The 19,382-nt window shown below is 37.2% G+C and overlaps 1 protein-coding gene across 2 annotated transcripts in view; it reads left to right on the top strand.

Moving 5' to 3' along the window:
* Positions 1-19,382, top strand: part of si:ch211-186j3.6 (neural-cadherin) — a 244,695-nt gene that overhangs the window by 147,976 nt on the left and 77,337 nt on the right. For both annotated transcript variants that reach the window (XM_042728157.1, XM_042728156.1), the window contains exons 17-20: positions 3,305-3,588; positions 4,503-6,126; positions 12,052-12,145; positions 13,449-13,633. In XM_042728157.1, coding sequence (XP_042584091.1) covers positions 3,305-3,588; positions 4,503-6,126; positions 12,052-12,145; positions 13,449-13,633 — 2,187 coding nt within the window. The remainder of the gene's footprint in view (positions 1-3,304; positions 3,589-4,502; positions 6,127-12,051; positions 12,146-13,448; positions 13,634-19,382) is intronic.

Here is a 19,382-nt window from a genome sequence, read left to right as displayed (position 1 = left end):
AAAGGGAAATATTCTTTCAGTATTTACAGTGTTTCAGCAGTTGGACTATATAAGTGCATAAACCACTCACAGGGCTTGGCTAGCTCACAGAGATATTAATGAAACACAGTTAGAACATGTTCCCATGAGTTTGAGTTTGTCTCCAGGCTATTGCTCTCATATTCTTCTGCTCCACGCAATAACAACTGTACCGCTCATGAATGAAAGACAGAAACAGTTGATTCCTCATCAATATACCCTGAGAACATAACAAATGCTGCTCCCAAGATAACCGGTCTCATACATTGCCATGCAAAAGCCTTGGATAATATTTTTGTTTTATCACACACACTCCAGAAACACACTTGGAAGAGTATAGCCTACATAACTCATCAGCCAGCCTGTCTGGGTATACAGATGCACTACTGAAGCGCATAATTCCCTGTGGTCCAGTTGAATCCACGACGTGATCCTCAGTGTGGATTTGATGCAGGGGAGATAAAGGGAATTCTTGTATCAGTCATTCATCATAATACAGCCTGGAGTAGCTGGACATTCCCCAAGCCTGAAGCTTTACCCTGATGAATAGATTTCAGCCTTCGCTGAAGCTCTGACTTAACCTGCGCAGCCACTGGAGCAGAGCCATCATAGCACATCTGTGCTTTCATAAGGAAGCCGTGCTTGATTCTGTGCATTACCAGAAAACGCAAATAAGCCAAATATTCCCTAATGCAATTTTGTTGAGGTACCCAAGGCAACACGAGATGGTGGAGATAAGGCTCCTAATGTGTCGTTCCCTATTCATTAACCTCGTACCAGCAGGGATATCCAAACACACTGCGAGCAGATCTGAAGGATTGTTAAGCAAGAGTGTTTTTGCGTGGTTTGCTTAACTGGGTTATTTGTTTATATGAAGTCTCTTTGCATTTATTACCGACCTCAGAGAGATGAGCTTTGAGTCCTAAATAAAAAATAATGGCAGAGGAGTTATAAAGAATTTAATAAAATAATACGCTCACAACAAATACATTGCATCTTTCACTGTTTAATTAACAGAACCCAACAGGGGATCCACACATTTTCTTTTAAGCTTGTTTGGACTTTGTGCTCCATTCACTTCCATCTGTACGCATTGCACTGTACGCAAAATTGAGGTTTGGTGAACTCTGACCTACAGATTCGGTTAGCACAAGCAATAGACACCCTACATATCACAGGCTGGATGGATTCAAAGAACACGCAAACAATAAAGCTATGTGGTTTGCCCTGTTGTGAGGTTACAAGTATTTTTGCCTACTGAAGTGTGTTTTTGGTCTTCTGTGTGCTGCAGCTCTCGTTGGCTACATTCACAGCACAGGTGATATTGACCTAAATCCATTTTTCTTAGTGAGATTGTTTATTGTCATATTAAATGTGCCCGCCAAATTGATCTAACAGCATAAAATCAGTTTATCAAAGTGTGTTAGGCCGTATGTTCACCAAAGCATTTTTTTTTGTGTTATTGAATGTTTGATCTAAATTGATCATATTTTTTTATTTGAGTTTGTTAGGGTGTTTGTATATTTTTAAAAAAGGTAGAAGCGTGATGAGATGCTAAGTGTCTGTTTTACACTGTGCATTTTTCTGGCTGCCTAGATTTGAAAAAGTTTTCAACTTTGGGTAGAACGCAAAGTTCATCATTGTCAGCTTTTTATCTAGCTGTCCAATCACAGTGGAGGAGGGGCGGGACAAATACCACACCAACCAACTGTCACATCCTGCTTGCACTATGACTGAACAACAGTGGAGTTAATATTGATTTTAAAAATAATATTTTGAGTATTCATGTCTGTACCAGATGAAATTCTCAGAATACCACCAATATTGAGAAACATTTAATTTAAGATGTATCTGTCACATTACTTATATATATTATATGCGTTATATTTATATATATTATATTTTACCTAATGGTACCATTATTAATGAAATATATTAAATCTATTTAAATATCTTAAGCATATTTGATGCTGTTAATTCCTTTTACACATGACATGTTTGTTTAATTTGCCAAAAATAGTAACCAACACAAAAAGAACCTTTTAATTATAATTACTGTATTTGTTATTGTTGTCTTCATATGAAATTTAATGATCATCAAAGTTCAGCAAGAATAAAATATAAGAGTTAGTCATTTGTACAAATATTAAAAAACACCTCTTTAAATATATGTAATATAATGAAAATTATCATTTACTCATGCTCATTTCATTCCAAACCAACATGACTTTAATTCCTCTTTGAAAAATAAATAAATAAAAAGATAATATATTTTGAACCTTGTTTTTTAGGGAAAGGGAAAAAAGTGACGTGACATACAGCCAAGTATGGTGACCCATACTCAGAATTTGTGCTCTGCATTTAACCCATCTAAGTGCACACACACAGCATTGAACACACACTGTGAACACACACCCGGAGCAGTGGGCAGCCATTTATTCTGCGGCACCCGGGGAGCAGTTGGGGGTTCGGTGCCTTGCTCAAGGGCACCTCAGTCATGCCAGCCCGAGACTCGAACCCACAACCTTAGGGTTAGGAGTCAAACTATCTGACCATTAGGCCACGACTTAGATCTCAACTTTTGTGTTTTGCAGAAGGTAGTCAAAGAGATTTTAATTGAATCCACTCTTTTACCTTTCTTCTGCTTAATCAAACTAATCTGTCAGTGATTTAATTCAGAACAAAATAAATAAATAAATCTTGAGTTACATGCACAAAAGCACAGAATGGGGGTGGGTTGGTGGCATTGACAGAATAAAAAGGTTTAAGCTACATGAGTATTGAGCACTGCATTTTTCTTTTGAGTTTGAACTTGAGGTGAATGGACTTTTGATTGAATGTCTAACAAGAGCTATGCAAAAGTACAAGTTTTATTGCAGGAACAATTTGAAATGAATGAATGTTTTTCACAGAATATTGTTAAAGAATGTTTGGAAAAATAAAAGATTTTTTTTCATGCAGACATATCTCCACCTAATTTGAAGTTTATTAGTCTATGTTTCCATGGTGGCGAGTTTCCAAGGCTACTCTTGACTATAACCTCTAAAGGCCATTGAAGCAGTTTATTGTTCACCTGCGCCAAAAGGCTTGTTATCTTATTTTAAATAGATACATTTTAACTGCTAACCATTTTTCCACTTTTAAAAGTTTCTGACTTTTAACCCTTTGTTCAATCACCTTTACATCAATGTCAGTGTAGGTCTATTCTTTCCTCTTTGTTCCTCTTAAGAAATCAGGCTGGAGGAGGAAGTTTTCTTTGTTTTCATTAACTCCTCTTATTCTTCAGGTGCTAACGCCAAGTTGCGCTACCAGATTACATCAGGCAATGTGGGAGGTATTTTTGACATGGAGCCTGAGGTGGGAACCATCTTCATAGCCCAGCCGCTGGATTACGAACTGAACAAGCTCTATAAGTTGCACGTTTTGGCGTCTGATGGGAAGTGGGAAGATTACGCTGCTGTAATAGTCACCATTGTGAATAAAAACGACGAGGCACCTGTGTTCTCTGTGAATGAGTACTATGGCAGCGTGACAGAGGAACTGGACGGTTCTCCTGTCTTTGTGTTGCAGGTACTGCCTTTAGATTCTCTGTATTGTACATATCAGCTCTGTTCAATTTTCAGATCACATGTTTGTCATTTTAAAACAGCAACTTTTTTGTGGCTCCTGTTTCTTAAAAAAAAAAAAGATAGAAATAAAATGTTAGGAACTCCTTTAAATGTAACAAAAACAGTACATGGATGTGTTATTACCACATTCTTCTTTCATTAATAGGCTTTTTGAAAATGAATAATACAACAATTCATTGGAAATTGCCCAAACACTCATTTATGTTAACTTGGCAGGGTATTTTGTGTTTTGTAATTATAGTGAAAACTGTGATTGATTTGTTCTTCTGAATGCATTCAGCATTTTGATCGTGCCTCTAGAGGTTCATACGTAATGATTAAAGTCCAAAAAAACCAACTAAGTTAATAATTAAAAGTCTGAATTTGCAGCGAGTGACATCACTTTATTTGTCCAAAGATGTTAGAGGCTCATTTTTAATCCGAATGTTTAATCTTTTTATACCAAAGTTGTTGGAGGTAAACTCATTTCCTAACTTTTTAATTTTCTTAGTCAAGAAGGAGTTTAAAGTTTTTCCTTAAGCTTTTTCTCTTTCTTTCTTTCTTTCTTTCTTTCTTTCTTTCTTTCTTTCTTTCTTTCTTTCTTTCTTTCTTTTTCTTTCTTTCTTTCTTTCTTTCTTTATTTCATAGTATTCTGGGTTGTTTGGCATTTATCCTTGAAACACAACTCCTAGCTTAGCATGTTTATAACCACTAAAGTGCAGAACAGTAGAAATGGATGGACGGATGGATGGGTTTACTGATAGATGGATGGATGCGTGTATGAACAAATAGAAGGTTGTTTGAATGGATAGATGGTTAGATCTTATGTTAGAGTTTGCAGACTGAAGTTTTAATATATTTACTTTGATTTTGCAGGTAACAGCATCTGACCCAGATAAGGATGCTGACCAGGAGGCTTTGAGATATTCTCTTCATGGTCAAGGTGCTGAGAGTGAGTTCATCATTGACGAGGTGACAGGGAAGATTTATGCTCAGAGAACATTAGACCGCGAGGTCCGGGCAGTGTGGCGTTTTGTGGTCCTGGCCACGGATGAGGGCGGCGAGGGACTAACAGGATTCACCGATGTCATAATCAACGTGTGGGACATAAATGACAACGCTCCTCTTTTTGCTTGTGCCCCAGACAGTTGCAATGGTGACGTGGCTGAGAACTCTCCCCCTGGCACTTCCGTTATGGAGATGACAGCCACTGATCTGGATGATGCAGCTGTCGGACAAAATGCAGTGTTGGCCTATAGGATCGTAGGTAATGCCGCCCTTAATGGTGCTAATAGCGGAGCAGATGTGTTCAGCATCAATCCCGCTACTGGGACGGTTTCAGTGTCAATGTCTGGTCTAGACAGGGAGCAGACCGACTCATATATCTTGGTGGTGGAAGCACGAGATGGTGGCGGTATGATAGGAACGGCCACCGCCACTATACACGTGACAGACGTCAACGACCACGTCCCGCGTTTCCTGGACCGCTCGTGCTCCATACGCATTCCTGAGACCAGTGAGCCCAACACACCAATTATAGAGCTTGCTGCAGAGGATGCAGATGCTGGAGAGAATGGCCAGCTTACCTTCAGTGTGGTGGCCGGTGATCCTGAACAGAAGTTTTACATGGTGAGCCATCGACAGGAGCAGCGCGGGACCCTTCGTCTTAAGAAGCATCTGGATTACGAAAGACCGGGCGAGCAACGCTTCAACCTCACCATCAAAGTAGAGGATATGCAGTACTCCAGCTTGCTTCACTGCACGCTAGAGGTCGAAGACTGCAACGACCACGTGCCAGTCTTCATTCCTCACTTTCTACAGCTTCCTGCCGTACGAGAAGATGTCGCTCCAGGAACCAGCATGGCAAGTGTGGCTGCCAGTGATTTGGACTCTGGGTTGAATCGCGAGATCACTTATAGCATTGCTCCGGAGTCTGATCCATACCATCTGTTTTCTGTGGACCAGTCAGGGTTGGTCACTTTGGCTAGTGAGCTGGACCGGGAAAAGGTCGCACAGCATCACTTGGTTGTACTTGCGACAGACCACGGCACACCACGGTTGACTGGCACTGCAACTATCCAGATGGCTCTGCTGGATGTCAACGACAACGGCCCTGAGTTTGAGGCTGCGTATGCACCAATAGTGTGGGAGAATGTTTTGGGCCCCCAGGTTGTGCGACTTAACCAGAGCTCCACGTTATTGAGAGCCATAGACCGAGATTCAGAAGAGAACGGCTCACCCTTTTCCTTCTCTGTGCCCCTGGAGTATCGTTACAGCAATGACTTCCACCTGCAGGATAATGGGAATGACACGGCCACCATCACCGCCCTGAGAGCCTTCGACAGAGAGAGACAGAAGGAGTTTCTACTACCTGTCATCATGATTGATAGTGGCAGTCCACCGAAGACCGTCACGAACACCCTCACTATCACCATCGGCGACGAGAATGACCACGCCCACATAGCTGGACAAAAGAAAGTGTTCATCAACTGTCACAGAGGTAATGGCTTTAACCTTATAAGTATCTACTAGCAAATAAAAGGGTCAGTAGTGGTTAGACTACATTTAATTAAATGGACTGATAAAATGTCATTTAAATTGTTTGTAATATTTGACTTGGGTTTATCTGTTAAATCTGGAGTTTCTTCATTGATCTGGTTGTTTAAATTGTTTGAATAAACCAATAATTTTTTTATGTTATTTTATTTTCCTGATGATGTTCATAAGTATAATAAATCTTCAAAAAACAGGTTATGTCTTTAAAGGTATGCGATAAATGTATTGGTTTATATACATACATACATATGTTTAATACATATACATGTTTAATACACTACCGTTCAAAAGTTTGGGGTCAGGTTATATTTTGGAAAGAAGTATCTTATATTCTCCAAAGCTGCATTTATTTGATTTACTTTTTCAAAGTAATAAGAAAAAGTGTTATTTAGAGTAGTTGTTTTAATAATAATAATAATAATAATAATAATAATAATAATAATAATATTGACAAAATGTTATTTCATTTTAAAATTAGTGTTTTCTGTTTTATTATATTTTAATTGTAATTATGTAATTTAATGCAATTTATCTCAAAATGGCTAAATTAAATTTTCCATTCTAAATATACTCCAGTCTTCAGTGTCACATGATTCTTCAGAAATTACAGGTGCATTTCAATAAATTAGAATGTCGTGGAAAAGTTCATTTATTTCAGTAATTCAACTCAAATTGTGAAACTTGTGTATTAAATAAATTCAATGCACACAGACTGAAGTAGTTTAAGTCTTTGGTTCTTTCAATTGTGATGATTTTGGCCCACATATAACAAAAACCCACCAATTCATTCAACAAATTTATGCTGCTCAACAAATTAGAATACTTCATAAGACCAATAAAAAAATAAAAAAACTTTTTAGTAAATTGTTGGCCTTCTGGAAAGTATGTTCATTTACTGTACATGTATTCAATACTTGGAAGGGGCTCCTTTTGCTTTAATTACTGCCTTAATTCGGCGTGGCATGGAGGTGATCAGTTTGTGGCACTGCTGAGATGGTATGGAAGCCCAGGTTTCTTTGACTGGCCTTCAGCTCATCTCCATTTTTTGGTCTCTTGTTTCTCATTTTCCTCTTGACAATACCCCTTAGATTCTCTCTGGGGCTGAGGTCTGGTGAGTTTGCTGGTCAGTCAAGCACACCAACACCATGGTCATTTAACCAACTTTTGGTGCTTTTGGCAGTGTGGGCAGGTGACAAATCCTGCTGGAAAATGAAATCAGCATCTTCAAAAAGCTGGTCAGCAGAAGGAAGCATGAAGTGCTCCAAAATTTCTTGGTAAACGGGTGCAGTGACTTTGGTTTTCAAAAAAACACAATGGCCCAACACCAGCAGATGACATTGCACCCCAAATCATCACAGACTGTGGAAACTTAACACTGGACTTGGGCTATGAGCTTCTCCACCCTTCCTCCAGACTCTAGGACCTTGGTCTTCAAATGAAATACAAAACTTGCTCTCATCTGAAAAGAGGACTTTGGACCACTGGGCATCAGTTCTTCTTCTTCTTAGCCCAGGTAAGACGCCTCTGATGTTGTCTGTGGTTCAGGAGTGGCTTAACAAGAGGAATTCGACAACTGTAGCCAAATTCCTTGACACGTGTGTCGTGGCTCTTGATGCCTTGACCCCAGCCTCAGTCCATTCCTTGTGAAGTTCACTCAAATTCTTGAATTGATTTTGCTTGACAATCCTCATAAGGCTGCGGTTCTCTCGGTTGGTTGTGCATCTTTTTGTTCCACAGTTTTTCCTTCCTCTCAACTTTCTGTTAACATGCTTGGATACAGTATTCTGTGAACAGCCAGCTTCTTTGGCAATGAATGTTTGTGGCTTACCCTCCTTGTGAAGGGTGTCAATGATTGTCTTCTGGACAACTGTCAGATCAGCAGTCTTCCCCATGATTGTGTAGCCTAGTGAACCAAACTGAGAGACCATTTTGAAGGCTATGGAAACCTTTGCAGGTGTTTTGAGTTGATTAGCTGATTGGCATGTCACCATATTCTAATTTGTTGAGATGTGAATTGGTGGGTTTTTGTTAAATGTGAGCCAAAATCATCACAATTAAAAGAACCATATGTTTCTTTCCGGATTTTCTGGTGAATAGAAAGTTCAAAAGAACAGCATTTATTTGAAATAGATTTATTCATCCATTTATTTATTTATTTATCTGTCCTTGCTGAATAAAAGTATTAATTTGTATTTGTATTTTTTTTTTTTTTTAAAGAAAGAAAAAAAAAAATTTCTTACAGATTCCAAATTTTGAACGGTAGAGTATATTATAGCTTTGTCTATTCTACCGCAAACCTGACGTTATTGATTGATAACACATGTGGATCATTGTTTTAATGCTACATACTATCAAAGCACACACACCTTAATTGTGGTCCATACACAACAAAAGAGAGCCATAACATGTTAAGGCTGTATAATAGACAATGTACTGTGTTGTTCTTCTCTGAAGATAAGCACTTTAGACCATGATAAATGCAACTTCTCTGATTCAAATGTTCCACGACGGACAGAAGATGTTTTAAGAGTGCCTGAAAATGTTGAGAACCACAGAGTGAATAGGCTGAAAAGTCAGTATGGACATCTTTTACTCTCTGGAAAATTTCTTTCAGTCGTTTGTAGTAGATTACACAGGTCCTTCTCAAAAAATTAGCATATTGTGATAAAAGTTCATTATTTTCCATAATGTAATGATAAAAATTAAACCTTTCATATATTGTTAGATTCATTGCACACCAACTGAAATATTTCAGGTCTTTTATTGTTTTAATACTGATGATTTTGGCATACAGCTCATGAAAACCCAAAATTCCTATCTCAAAAAATTAGCATATTTCATCCGACCAATAAAAGAAAAGTGTTTTTAATACAAAAAAAGTCAACCTTCAAATAATTATGTTCAGTTATGCACTATATATGATTTTGGGAATCCTTTTTGCAGAAATGACTGCTTCAATGCGGCTTGGCATGGAGGCAATCAGCCTGTGGCACTGCTGAGGTGTTATGGAGGCCCAGGATGCTTCGATAGCGGCCTTAAGCTCATCCAGAGTGTTGGGTCTTGCGTCTCTCAACTTTCTCTTCACAATATCCCACAGATTCTCTATGGGGTTCAGGTCAGGAGAGTTGGCAGGCCAATTGAGCACAGTAATACCATGGTCAGTAAACCATTTACCAGTGGTTTTGGCACTGTGAGCAGGTGCCAGGTCGTGCTGAAAAACGAAATCTTCATCTCCATAAAGCTTTTCAGCAGATGGAAGCATGAAGTGCTCCAAAATCTCCTGATAGCTAGCTGCATTGACCCTGCCCTTGATAAAACACAGTGGACCAACACCAGCAGCTGACATGGCACCCCAGACCATCACTGAGTGTGGATACTTGACACTGGACTTCAGGCATTTTGGCATTTCCTTCTCCCTAGTCTTCCTCCAGACTCTGGCACCTTGATTTCCGAATGAAATGCAAAATTTGCTTTCATCCGAAAAAAAGTACTTTGGACCACTGAGCAACAGTCCAGTGCTGCTTCTCTGTAGCCCAGGTCAGGCGCTTCTGCCGCTGTTTCTGGTTCAAAAGCACACGCCTGTGCACGGTGGCTCTGGATTTTCTACTCCAGACTCAGTCCACTGCTTCCGCAGGTCCCCCAAGGTCTGGAATCAGTCCTTCTCCACAATCTTCCTCAGGGTCCGGTCACCTCTTCTCGTTGTGCAGCGTTTTTTTGCCACACTTTTTCCTTCCCACAGACTTCCCACTGAGGTGCCTTGATACAGCACTCTGGGAACAGCCTATTCATTCAGAAATTTATTTCTGTGTCTTACCCTCTCGCTTGAGGGTGTCAATGTTGGCCTTCTGGACAGCAGTCAGGTCGGCAGTCTTACCCATGATTGCAGTTTTGAGTAATGAACCAGGCTGGGAGTTTTTAAAAGCCTCAGGAATCTTTTGCAGGTGTTTAGAGTTAATTAGTTGATTCAGATGATTAGGTTAATAGCTCGTTTAGAGAACCTCTTCATGATATGCTAATTTTTTTTGAGATAGGAATTTTGGGTTTTCATGAGCTGTATGCCAAAATCATCAGTATTAAAACAAAAAAAAGACCTGAAATATTTCAGTTGGTGTGCAATGAATCTAAAATATATGAAAGTTTAATTTTTATCATTACATTATGGAAAATAATGAACTTTTATCACAATATGCTAATTTTTTGAGAAGGACCTGTATATGATTTTTCTATATGGGGGGCTTAGTGAGAATATAGTTATGTATATTGGCAACATTTAAAATAAACATTCTATTACTAAACATGTTGTGGAAGAAAATAGTATTTTAATACTTATTCAGAAAATTGCTAAATTTGGTCCATTTCAGTCAGCACTAGTGTCAGTAGGCAGTCACTGTGATGTTGTGTGACTTTGGCATGCTGGCCAATTCAAATTATAATGTGTTCCTGCCAGACTTGTTGCTATGATACTTTCAGAGTCTAAGCTGTTATTATTTATTTTTATTTATTTTTTTTTATTATTTTTAACTGCAACTTTGTGTGTGTGGTGGGGTGTTTGTATGTGTTTTTGTTTTTTGGTTGTTTGTTCGTTTTTGAATTTTTTAAGCAGCTTGTCGTTGATTGTTCCTTAAAAATAGACTACTGATTATCCTTCTTGTGTCATGGTTACCACACATCAAGACATTGTTCAGATGTGTTATTTCAAGACAATTTTTAGGTTTTTTGTCTTAAAACACTATTGGGTTTAGAAATTATTTCTTACACATCCCATCCCAAGGTTGATAGGTTGAACTTCAGCTAGTGTTGTCAAAAGTAGCGACTCCGGTACCAGTCAGCACTGCACTGAATTTAAAAAAAAATGTCCATATCCCCCTGATAGATGCAGTTTTTAAACACTCTGGTGTGCTTCTGTGTGAGTGCTTGGTGAAGAGCATGAAGCGATGATCATTGTAGCCTATCACAGATTATCTGTTGAGCACATGAACACATTGGCCAATCAGTAATGTTTAAGAATTGGCTGAACATTGCTCAAAAGTAAAAAATTATGTTTAAAAATATCTCTTTTGACAACACTAGCCCCTGCTGATAATTTCAAAATGGCATTTTAGTGTTAGTAACAGGAGATTGAGCCATTGATTATAAGAGAGAGAGAATTTAACAGTTGTAAGCTGTAAGTTTACCTGCTTCAAAAACAGCTACTGAGAAATGTCATGTAGCTTTTCAGTTGTGTAACTATATTATTGCAAAAAATAATTTATAGGGCAGCACTGCCAACAAATTTCAGTGCGCATATACATTTCCGTTTGTGTGCCTGTACAATATGTGTGTGTGCAGAAAGAGCAGAAAAAAGACAGCATGATTTCCATAGTAATAAAAGGTAATTTAGAGGGAAAAACATGAAAATTGTTTGACATTTTTATCCTATTGTTTGTTATATTTATTTTCTTGATCAGTGTCTCTGTGCGTTTTGGTTTAATTTGCTGTTGTAGGCCTTTGAAATACAGTAACTGAAATAATTTCTAAAAGTGATTTGGAACTGTAATACAGACTACAGACCTAGAACTGCTTCATAGCTGTGCGTTTAATGGAAAATTGCACCCTTTAACATTTGTCAACCGATCAGAATCAAGCATTTAACAGCCATGTGTTATAATTATATATCCACCAACAGAATAGTATTGTATTTCATCTTATGGTTGTCAGTAGACATATCACAACCCTTCGATTGGGAGTCCGACTCTCTAACCATTAGGCCATGACTTAACTACACACACTGAAGTGAAAAAGAGTAAAAGCTTGCATTAAAACATACTGTGTGCTACACCTGATGCACATGCAATGTTTTGACACAAGCCTTTTTTTTTTTTTTTGACAGGGAGAATGCCAACCAATGTACTGGGTAAGGTTTACTCACCAGATCCAGATGACTGGGATAACAAGACGTATGCCTTCGAGGGACATGTTCCTAAGTGAGACCTTCTATTTTCTTCTCTACTCCTCTTTCTTTCTACATCCTTTTCCTTTCTGTCCACATCATTGCATCATCCCCTCTACATGGTTAGCATGTTTAGACACATCTCCCAGCACCTTACCCATTTTTTTCTGCACTCTTTTTGTTTTTAAAGGGGTCAAGGGATCTCTAAGAACAATGTCTAACCCTTTCTTCTCACATCCCAGCATCTGTCTTCCTCTCTTGCTCTTCTCTATTGATGTTGTGCACTTTACTGGAGAGGCGTATACAATGATAAGATGATCCTGACAGGGCCAGCCTTGAGATGTTTTGAGCACATAGACGCCTGAGCTCTCGCTCTCTCAGAACCTTCAGTACACACAACATAATGTGAGAACACTCATAAAGAGAATATAGATTAAAACTTGTACTCTATTAGAAAAAAAAATAAATAATAATAATTGAAGCTTAAAGGAACAGTCACCCAAAAATGAAAATTCTGTCATTAATTAACCACCCTCATGTAGTTACAAACCTTTAAGACCTTTGTTCATCTTCGGGAAACAAAAATTAAGATATTTTTGATGAATTACGAGAGCTTTCTGACCCTTCATAGACGGCAAGGATCCTAACACGATCAAGGTCCAGAAACATAGTAAGTGTTTTTTTTTTTCCGAAGATGAATGAAAGTCTTACAGGTTTGGAACGACATAAGGGTTAGTAATTAATGACAGAATTTTCATTTTTGGGTGAACTATCCCTTTAATATAATTTAGCTTGTAACTGGAATTTGTTTGCTTTCATCCTTTCTGTAGAGTTTCTATGCACATTTAGTGTACATTCAGCAAGCTCATGTGTAAGTATTTATGTGAAGCCGAGGACAGAAGTTGACTCATAAACTGTGCTTTTCAGTTTTGGAAGTTGTTGAGTTCAGATTAGGTTATTTTGAGGTCAGCAAAATCTATATTTCAGTGCCATTCATCTGCGGTTCACAATATGCTAGAAAAGGAAACACTCGCAACACAAGAATTCACCCTCTAATTTTCTTCATTCCCTGGTTTTCCCTTTCCGTAACCCAGAATTATCCCTTAGCTTCCACTCTCACCATTTATTGAAAAGCATTTACTCTAGCCACATTTCAAATGACATGTTTGTTGATCTCTTTGATTTACACTTTGGCTTTTTTATTATTTATGTAGTGGCTGTTGGTTTTTGCAAGGTCTTCTCTGAAAAGGGTTTAGAATTGTATATTTTGTATTAAAAAGAAGAGTAAAGAATATGCTGTCAGACAATTAATATTTAATTTTTTTTTCTATCTACAGTTATTTTATCCTGAACAAGCGGACAGGGTTCCTCATCATAAAGGAGAACGCTCCTCCTGGGAGTTATGACTTTCAGGTTCGAGTGTCAGATGGGGTGTGGCCAGATGCCATCTCTAGCGTGAAGGTGAATGTGAAAGAGCTACGGGACGATGCCATCTACAACTCAGCCTCTTTGAGATTAGCAGGTACAGGTGATATTTACCTCATGACAGCATGATGTAGTGCTGTTTGACTTTAAAATAAAATTTCAGCTGATCAGTAATCAGTGCTAGCTTTTACACTTAGGAATTTTTCTTCTCTTCAATTATCTGCAAATTCCGCTAGAACCACAAACATTTAGTGTCTTTTCAGACTTTATCAGCCTTTGGTGACTACCATTTTTATAGATATCTTTTTTTTTTCTTTTTTTTTTGTTAAATAAGATTAAAGTTTGAAAAATCTCCTTTTTGGTTTAAATAGAATTAGCCATATTTATTTATAGCATTCAGTGTCGATGTCATAATAATTCCATCATCGTTACTTCATCCGTTTAACCATCTATAGTCACGTTGATACGTTCTTTCAGGCTTTGGCACAGTCTACAAGAAACAAAATGCAGGGTCAGTTTTATGATAATAGCACCTCTGATGCATCATTTTATTTGTGCAGAACTAAAAGCCTGAAACCTAAGCTTACCTTCTATAAAATTATTCTTTAGTCTTTTTGAAATGCAAATGGATTATACAGCTGCAGTAAATGTTACTTCCAATTGAAATAATTTTAAAGGCTCTAAAACTAATTTGATTGGTAATGAATGGCACTCTGTATACAACACTGTTGAGACTTGAGCCGACTCTGTGTCCACTGCTTATTTCAATAAGACATTAAAATAATTTGATGGTTTGGGCCTGGAATCGGGATCTGTGTTGATTGTGTGCCATGTTGTGGCAGTAAAACTCATGAGCTTATTGACTTTGGTGACATTATGACAGCCAGCGTTTTAATGAAAACAAGACTGAGCTGAAATGAAATGGACTATAGCTGAGGTTTTGTAGTTTTAAGACTATTAAATTGTGGGAAAAGGCCTTGTGGGAGATGGAGAGACAGAATATAAAATGTAAGCCAGTAGCAAACTCATAATCCTGTAAAGAGATTTTTCTTTGATTTCAGCAGTGCAACTGAATTTATGACAGGCATGGAACAACAGCAAGCAGTTTTTATTATTGCTCATTGTGACTTCACAAATAACTTCACAGATGTCTTGTGACCACAGTGTATATGTAAATGCATGTAAATTCTTTCTATAATCTCTGACAATCCCTAAGTGAAGCAAGTTTATGTGTGGCATTAAAAAACAATCTTAGTTACTTTTATTGCATTTTCATAGTTTTATCAGATAATCTACTGTGGTCTGTGCAATTAGATATCCATCCCATATTTCTGTGTAGTCTTTAAACTAAATAATGTGGTGATTTACTATTAACCCTCTAGGGCCCCCTTCCTCAAATCTTGCCCTGGAGGTCCAATGCGCTGCAGAGTTTAGCTCCAACCCTGATCAAAGTCACCTGCCTGTGATTTTCTAATGATCCCAAAGACATTGATTGGCATTGATTAGCATGCTCAGATGTGTTTGATTAGGGTTAGAGCTAAACTCTGCAGGAAAGAGGATCTCGAGGTCCAGATTTGAGGATCCCTGCTCTAGGGTATATTGTTGCCAAATAAATTGGAATTAAAGGGACAGTCTTTAAAGAAACTTATGTTTATATGTTTTTATAACATAGTAGGGGTATATTACTTATATCTCGATGTGAGTGATTTTGTTTAATGGTAACAGTATATATGACAATATAGTTATTTTTGCTTTAAGTAAGGTCTTTCTGATATCAAAATTTGTGATACCATATAAATTTCATAATCCATGTCACCAGTGTCAATATAACACACAAAAAACTAATACTAGCCTACATTAAAAAATAAAAATCACTTAAAAAAAAAATAAAATAAAATAAAAATCCTAAGAAGGCTATAAATGAATGAATTGCCACTAATCTAGCCACAACATGTTTGACTGGCTGATGTAAAAACTTTAAAGGCATTTTTCTCAGTTTCAGTGTTTGTGTAGTTACTGCACTTTGCCTTTTTAGGGCAGCATACAGCAGTACTGTATCACAGTGGTAATGCATTTGCTCATTGGAAATTTGTATGGTTAATGGCATGAATTGGATTACTGAAATTATTGATTTATCTGGAAGTGTTCATGGTGAAAAAATTGTGACTGTAGATAAATAACTTTTATTTAGAGGTGATATTTATATTATTCATTGTGGTGAGTTGCTATGCAGCAGTATTTGCCAAATTGTAGATTATCCTAGTGTTGGAAATGTTTCACACTCAGTCACCTTGAGTCCTTTGGGGAGTTTGGATTTTTATCTTTAACACCTCAGGAGTTTTATGGTCCCGAGATTTACAACAGTTTAGCAAAAAACAAACAAGTCTCAAAATGAGGCTTTTGGTTTCAGAAGGGGACGTCAGCATCTGTCAGTACTTCATGCATTGCTTAAAATGTAGGGGTTGCACCAACTAATCGACTAGTCGACTTCAATACTCTGCCATGACGCTTTAAGCTTTACTTCGACTATTCGCTGGTCCTATAGAGGGCGCAACATGATAAGAAATCTTTGAACGACTTCCACATTTATGTTCCGTTTCCAAACAGTTAAATTGACAAATAAATGCATACTCTGAAAGCTCCACAAAACGTGTGATTATATTACTGGATGCTCAGAATTGAACGGGAGAATGCACGTTTTAAACAGCTTATTGTACAGGTAAATTAATAACTGTTCTAATCTAATGCGCTGGTGCACTGTACGCGCACACATAGGCTACAGACATTAGATCATACATCACGTGCAGATCGTGAGCACACAGAATCATTAAGCGCGGAAATGTATTGTCAACACTGTTCTGTGATTTCTCAATAAAATTGCTTAGAAATGGAAAAGTTCTAGCAAATATTTCCTAACTAAATCCCACAGCTTCACTACTAGTAGAGAGACACTGCCAGGTGGAATAATTTAAACACGCAATCGCTCTCACTAATGCTTTCATATGAATGTAATCTTAACTTTGCTACTTTATCTGTATCTGATTTAGAACGAGCAGAAATCTGTGAGAAGTATAATGACCCAAAGACAAAATAACTGATGAAAATTAGCTGTTATAGTAGCAATAGCCATGTGGGCAACGTTGTATCATATGCCATAGCTGTGCACAAGGTGTTTGTCACAGCTCCAGGTTCAGGCTTATTTGTCCATTAATGAAGTCATCAGCGACTAGTCGACGTCTACTTTAAAAAATCAGAAGTCGTTCAACCCCTATTAAAATGCACATGAAAATGGCATTAGTCAATATATGTATGGGTTAATGTTCTTGCCAAATACTTTAGCTGTTTATTTCCCTTGAGCCCTGTCTCAACATGCATTGGATTCTGGGCTAACTGAAAGTTCGACTTTTGCACTATTTACTGCCTCCTTGACATTTGAAATCCCATTTCAGGAGCAAATGTTGAAGGCAATGGAGAGTCGTAAGGCCTGTTTAATGCTGCTGCTTTGAGATTATAGCTTGCTCTGTGCATCTCGGGAAGTGAACTGATTGTAAAGTGAAATATGAGGGAAAGTATGTGCAGAAGTTCTTTAGACACCCATGCTAGCTCATAGAGATAACTGAACACGTGCGTACAAACTCACACAAGCTTATTCCCATAACCTCTGCTCTGCCCGTACACAAACAGGGCACACACATACACACATTTCTGCATAAACTCCCACATTCTGCAGGACACGCAACATGAAAAGCTTTTTGAGGATGAACTTTTGAGGCTTCTGACTGCTTTTTTAATGTTTTGATCCTCATCTCCCAGCTAACCCTGAGTTTTCCATCACAACGGGACTTTGTGGTATCATTAAAAAGAGAAATTGGGAAAATATTGGCATTCATTCGCTGGGATTAATTCATCACTTCTCAAAGATATACTGACCACCATACTGTCTTCTAAGCCACAACAGCCAAACCTCTGATTTAAGCTGTGCATGTGTTTCCATCTGTTTATGAGTATAAATCTTCTCTTTGGGGATTTGTCTTAGATTGGTTTCACTGCATTATTTAAACATTTGCATATAAGTGCACCTATCTGTATACATGTATTCATGTCTATTTAAACATGTATATTTTAATTTCTGTTCATTTGTTATGCATCCATGTTTTGTTTTATTTTGTTTTGCATCCATAATGTTCCACAGTTCTGTTTGTATGTTTATTTATTTAATGTTGTTGTGGGGCCTCTTAGAAATGTTTGATAAAATATTATCTAAAATAAAATAAATCTAGCATGTGAACATAAATTTAAATGAATAAAATACAGGTCAACCTCCTGTTTTTTGCTATTACCGAATTAAACGACTGTTTAAACGTCCCAAATGTTGAAAATAAGGTTACAAAAACTATATATATATATGTATATGTATTAGTAGTAGTATTAGTAGCATATTAGTGCTGTCAAATGATTAATTGCGATTAATAACATCCAAAATAAAAAGTTTTTGTTTACATAGTATATGTGTGTGTACTGTGTATATTTATTATGTATATAAATACAGACCCATGCATGTATATATTTCAGAAAATTATGTATTATGGTTTATATATTAAATATATTTATATATAATATAAATGAGATCAATATACATAGATACATGTAAATTTTTTTAATATATATACTGTATGTGTGTGTATTTATATATACATAATAAATATGCACAGTACACACAGATATATTACTGTATGTAAATAAAAACTTTTATTTTGGTTGGGATTAATCATGATTAATCAATTGACAGCAGTACTGAAATGTTGATTTTTCATGAGCTCAGCAAAACAGACCTGTTTTGAGCTTTGTGACAATTCATTTTCAGGCTAATCCAAGAAGGTTTTAAACAGTTTAGAAATTACAGTTCCATGAAACTAATTTAGAATATATAAAAACAACAAACCAGAAAGAAAAGGGGAAAGAGGAAAGTCATCAGACAGACATGTCTGAACCCCTTCTCAAAAGCCCTACTCCCACTTGTGTATTACACACCCCTGTCAAGCTCCTTAAGCAACAGGTTATCTGCTTGCTTGTGTAGTTCATCTGCAGTGGGTGGCCAGGGCATCACACTAGACTCCAGGAAGGACTTCTTGGCGATATAATGCAGGGAGAGGGCTGCATCCTTCATTTGTTCGGCTGTTCCAAGCTGAAAAGCACATGGCATAGTGTCCTCCAAAGTGATTTGAGAACCATAGACCAAGTAAAATGAAATATCACAACTATGCTGATAAAAGTAAGACCTCATAGAGAACTGATGAGACTATTGCTTTAGAATGGATTATTACATTATTACCGGACAAGTAATGACTGATTTACTTGTTCAAAGTATAAGTACGTCAAGGTTTCATGTCGAGCCATGTGTTTACGAAAATGAACCATGTATTTAATGCAAATAATAATAATAATAATAATAATAATAATAAAAACATGGTTACTATTGAACACAAATAAACCATGGTCTTGCTACACTGATCATAGTTTAACCATGGTATTTGTAGTAAAACTGTGGTTACAAAAATTGTAATCAATATGCCAAAAAAAAAAAAAAAAAAAAAAAAAAAACCATGGTTACTACACTTTTACTATAATAATACCATGGCTATTCTTACTCTCTAAGCTGTAACAGTAGGCTAATGTATTTTTTATACAACTAAAGACAAATAAAGCAGTTCTCATTTGCATCATTTCAAGATGGCGACCAAAAGAACCCCATGGGACATTAGTTGACCTTGACAACATCAAAAATTCTTAACTAGACACCATTAGGGTTCCAAAAAAAACAGGTTACAAAAACCTGGCAAGCGGGC

This window comes from Cyprinus carpio, chromosome B7, assembly GCF_018340385.1.
Source record: "Cyprinus carpio isolate SPL01 chromosome B7, ASM1834038v1, whole genome shotgun sequence".
In the NCBI taxonomy this organism is placed as follows: Eukaryota; Metazoa; Chordata; class Actinopteri; order Cypriniformes; family Cyprinidae; genus Cyprinus; species Cyprinus carpio.
The sequence above is the reverse complement of the archived record's forward strand: the minus strand, read 5'-3'. Positions and strand labels throughout refer to the sequence as shown.